Source organism: Olea europaea, chromosome 3, assembly GCF_002742605.1.
Source record: "Olea europaea var. sylvestris chromosome 3, O_europaea_v1, whole genome shotgun sequence".
Taxonomy (NCBI): Eukaryota; Viridiplantae; Streptophyta; class Magnoliopsida; order Lamiales; family Oleaceae; genus Olea; species Olea europaea.
The window spans coordinates 24,887,819-24,892,719 of record NC_036239.1 but is presented as its reverse complement, the minus strand read 5'-3'; the positions used below and the strand labels follow the sequence as shown (position 1 = coordinate 24,892,719).

General features: G+C 36.2%; 1 protein-coding gene across 1 annotated transcript in view; it reads left to right on the top strand.

The window, feature by feature from the left end:
• Positions 1 to 4,901, top strand: part of LOC111380406 (DNA-directed RNA polymerase V subunit 1-like) — a 10,984-nt gene that overhangs the window by 574 nt on the left and 5,509 nt on the right. The window contains exons 2-7 of the mRNA XM_023003968.1: positions 138 to 240; positions 797 to 851; positions 1,169 to 1,326; positions 1,629 to 1,900; positions 4,478 to 4,651; positions 4,747 to 4,887. Coding sequence (XP_022859736.1) covers positions 138 to 240; positions 797 to 851; positions 1,169 to 1,326; positions 1,629 to 1,900; positions 4,478 to 4,651; positions 4,747 to 4,887 — 903 coding nt within the window. The remainder of the gene's footprint in view (positions 1 to 137; positions 241 to 796; positions 852 to 1,168; positions 1,327 to 1,628; positions 1,901 to 4,477; positions 4,652 to 4,746; positions 4,888 to 4,901) is intronic.

Sequence of the window (4,901 nt, the reverse complement as noted above, 5' to 3'; positions counted from 1 at the left end):
CTTATAATATAAGTACACAGAAATTTTGGCTTTGGGATCAAAATGAGGAAGATACTATTTTGGACTTTGGATGACTTATGTGTCTTAGCATGTGCTTCAAAAAGAGACACCCAATAATTTCTATAAACTGACAACAGATTACTCAAATAGGTTATAGGTTTTATCATTCTAGGAATGTTGATGGATCATCGTGCGAGGATTGTGAAGTAGTTCCTAGTGAGAACTATCTATGCATCATAGGTTGGTGGTGCTGGATACGGTTATTTGGTGAAATTATTAACAAGGACTTGTTATGCATAGGATTGGAGACAAGCAACAAATTGAAGGTTAGGATAGGATGATTTGGGTGGTTGAGTCGTGTCTTGGGATGACATAAAGACATTCCCATTGACACAGAAGTAATATGATCAATAGAATGGTCAGAAGAGTGAGAAATTGATCATAATTAACATAGCTTGATATGATTGCACCTGTTTTAATTTTATTGGATTGAAATCACGTATAGAGATGAAATGTTTGGAATGGTAAGGAAAGGATTCGTACGGACCCAAATTTATCGCGAGTAGTGCTTAGTTTGTAAGCAGTATTGTATATTTAAGCAACTGTAGTATTTGGGGCTTGTTCAGAATGGTTGGCAACCCACCACTCTATAACATTACATGGCAAATTGGCAATATTCTCATGATTCCAACTTTTTGCTGTCTCAACTTTCCAAGCATATAAACTTTATGGTCATGTACTGTCCAACCATTTCAATCACATGGGCTTTATTCTTTGATATGTTTTCTATATGAAGGTGCTACTGTTGCTTGTAATTGCATTAAGGATGATATAGATTCTTTTCGTCTTAAGTGAATTATCATAGCTTGGGTGATAATTTTAATAGTAACGTGAATTGTCAAATGGCATAATATTTTATGGTTTCTTTAATTTTGCTTCCAAATTAATTTATGGCAAAATGGATTAGAATAGCAAATAACTCATAGCAACCATGTCTACTTGGTTAGATCATTGTATTTGATAGGATATTCTAGTTGCAAAGCTATTCGTTTCTTTTTCTCTGATTGATCGATTCTTCTTTAGTTTTGCATCAAAATTAAAATTTTCATTGTTTAGTAATTGGACCAAACATAAGTATTAGATATTGAGACATTTTACTTGTCTGCAGCAATTGTTGTTCTTTTTGCCACTCTGCCGAAAGCAAGTCGACCAACATTCCGTGCTTGCAGTTCTTTTGGATAGGGGCAAATGATGACCATTTAGAGAGGATTTCTCATATTCTTGCTGATACAGTTTGCCCTGTGTTGTTAGAAACTATTATTAAAGGTATTTATATGATTTGTTTCTAATTGTAGATTTTATTATCTATACATATCTGAAAGATTCTATGTTTCTTTGTGCTGTATAATATCTAAGTCATCTTTGACCTAGGATCTAATTTGTTCTATTTTGAGAATATCCTAGTTCATTCAAGAGTTAATAGTGTTATTACCTGTAATAAAACTTCTCAAATTTCTTGGTTTCTATTCCTTTGCATAGTGTGCTTTATTGTTGGAAAGAAGTGGATTGTGGACCCTCTGCTCGAGGCTGTACTGACTGTGGACGTATATTTAATCATGAATCCGCAGGTGATCCTATGGTTCTTGCTGCGAATATAATTTGGATTAATTCTGACGCAACTTCGATTAGGAGCCCTTCTAAGAACCAAAATGGTGAGTTGGCTCTTGATATAATTCTTGAAAAAAAAGCTGTCAGAAAGAGTGGAGATGCCTGGAGGGTTGTCATGGACTCCTGCTTACCGGTTCTCCATTTGATTGATATCAAGCGATCGATCCCATATGCTGTAAAACAAGTGCAAGAGTTGCTTGGTATTTCTTGTGCGTTTGAGCAAGCTGTTCAGGTATCTTCATATATCTCTTGCCATCCTCTCTCTCTCTCTCTCTCGTGCCATCACGTCTTAGAGATGTGCATACACACATGGAACTTTTTTGTCTTTTTGATTGTTTATTTGAAGAACTACTGTTATGTTTATACCTTTTTCTCTCTTTATTTGGGTTTGGAGGAGGTGAGGCGTTTCAGAAGGGTGAGTTTCTTAAAAAAGAAATCATTTCTTTCTTTGGAGGTAATATATTTGAAAAATTGAAATTTGATGTGGGGTATAGGTCAACGGGGGGAGAATTGTAGCGACCTAGGCCTCGTGTTGAGCCGTTCTCTTATGTACCGTCTACTTGGGGAGATCCTAGCCCCATCTTACCCTCACGACTTTCTATCGTGTCTCTATGATTCGAACCTATGACCTTTCCCTTAAGTATGACTTAAATTGAATCTAACGTATTGTCCATTTTGGGAGAGCCTAACCTCATCTTACCCATCACGGCTTTTTATTGTGTCCTCAGGGTTCGAACCATGACCTTTTACTTAAGATTTAAATTGAATCATGATACTGGTAAGAAGGGCTTAAGCTATCCAAAGTGGACGGTACTTAAGAGAAAGGCCGGGCACGAGGTCTATGTCATTACAAAAAACGCGTGTTTTTGTAACGACTTGGCCTCCATTTCCAAACCATTAACTTAGTAATGTCTGCTTTCGGAGGAATACAGAGCTATAAATAAAGGGGCTTGTTCTTAGGAATGATTTTGAGAAGGCATGTATCATGTAGATTGCGAGTTTTTGGATTCCTTTATAAGACAGAATATTTTGGTTCGAGGTGGAGGAAATGGATTAATGGTTGTCTTAGAATGGTTTCGTTTATCCAATCATTATTGATGGCAAAGCAAGGGGTAAATACAGGGCTTCGGGAGGATCAAGACAAGGTGATCCCTTGTCATCTCTATTGTTCACATTAGTCGAATATCTCATAGGGCGGCTAGTATAGAGGGCAAAGGAGGCTTCTTTGTTGGTAAAATATGAGACGTGAAAGGAGACTGCTGGAATCTGTTGGGGAGCTATAATATACTATTTCTCACACTAGATGAAAAGCACAATCCACTTTCAGTTCCATTTAGGGCATAAGCCTCACATTTACAATTTGCAGATGACATAGTGTAGGCTCCTTTTCGTACCCTTCTAGGTATAATGATTTTTCACCTTGTTATTGTGTCTTAAGTATAGGGCCTGTTTGGGAGCGATTTTTCCCTCCAAAAAATCGATTTTTTTACCGTTATTTCACTATTCCAGCCGTTATATTTGACTTCTTCTCTCACATGTGAATCCCACTTTTTTCCTAACAGCCAAAAAATCAATTCTCAAAATCACTCTCAAACAGGCTCATAATAGAACAATGATATTAGGGATAAATAGTGATAGAGCTTTGTTCAGAGTTTGGCATCTGGAATTGGTTGTTCAATTAATTCTGAAATGCCGGGCCTTCACTGTTTGGCAATCCTTACTTTATGACTTTTGGTCAGTGGTCATTGGCAGAGTGACTGAAAGCTGGACAAGTGGAAGAAATTTCCCTTCTTTCGAGGGCATAGACTAACTTGCATTTAAGCTATTTTGTGTAGCATTCTAATATATTACATTTCAAGGTTTAAGATGCTAAGTTGGGTGGTTGCATGTGTCAAAAGATTTATAAGAGATTTTTAATTGGAAAATGGGGAGAAGTTCGAAGGAATCGTTTGGTAGCTTAGGATTTAGCTTCTAGAAAGCAATAGCGGAGGAGGTTTTGGATTGGGTATTCTCAAGTTACAGAAAATGGTGTCGGAGGTTTTCTATAGAACTACTTGTCTACTATATTTATTTGGAAAGGTTGTGAAAGTCAAATATGGATTGAAATCTCATGGATGCGAGAGACCTTTTTTTAGGAACTATTTGAAGTTCATATATCTGGGTTTTCTTATTTCATTCGATTCACTAACTGGGATGTGGGGATTGGAAACTAGATAAGATTCGGGGAAGATGTTTGGTGGGGTCATTGCTTCTTGGCACTACTGGAATTGGAAAATGCTGCCATTAAATTTGTCATCCGAAAACAATTTCATTCCTTAACATTTTTTAAGTTCGTTGAGTTTTAACTTTTAAGGGATAGTGAGCTACCATAATCATCTTCTTTGTTATCATCCTTGCGAGTATTTCTCTAAGGCCTTATTTTCTGATAGAAGGTTGTGGGAGCTGGAGTCCTGCAGGATATTTTCTTGCAAATCCTATAATTTAGAGTTTGCCAATATTTGAACCCTTCTTTCATTTGGAAATTGTACCCTTCTGGATTGATATAATTGCTTATAAGTAGAAGTTTTTGCGTAATAAAGTAATTGAATACTATTATTTATTCAATTAGTAAATTATATTTTAGTATATTGGAATATTATGAAATTTATTAATCAACCTATAAAATTCATAAAATTTATTTTTGCTGTTAAGTCAGTTTTGCAGAGTTTTCTAGCAATAATATAATCTGTGTGAAATCTTTGGTCAGGTCACGTGTTTATATTTCTTTATTCATCTTTCCAAAAGATTAACCTTTAGTTTTATTTTATAGCGTCTGTCCACATCTGTCACAATGGTTACAAAAGGTGTTTTGAAAGATCATCTCCTTTTGTTGGCCAACAGCATGACATGTGGTGGCAATCTGATTGGTTTTAATGCTGGTGGTATTAAATCATTGTCAAGATCACTTAATCTTCAAGTACCATTCATGGAGGCTACCCTGTTTGTAAGAACATTTTCTGTTTTCTTGATATGGATTGTGTATTTCCTATTCTTTGCTATCTGTCATTCTAAAGTATCTTTATATTGTCTCTACTTCAGACCCCAAGAAAATGCTTCGAAAGAGCTGCTGAAAAGTGCCATGTAGATGCTTTGACGAGCATTGTGGCCTCTTGTTCCTGGGGGAAACATGCATCTGTTGGCACAGGATCGCCATTTGAAATTCTTTGGGACACTAGAAAGGTACAGTCACTTGT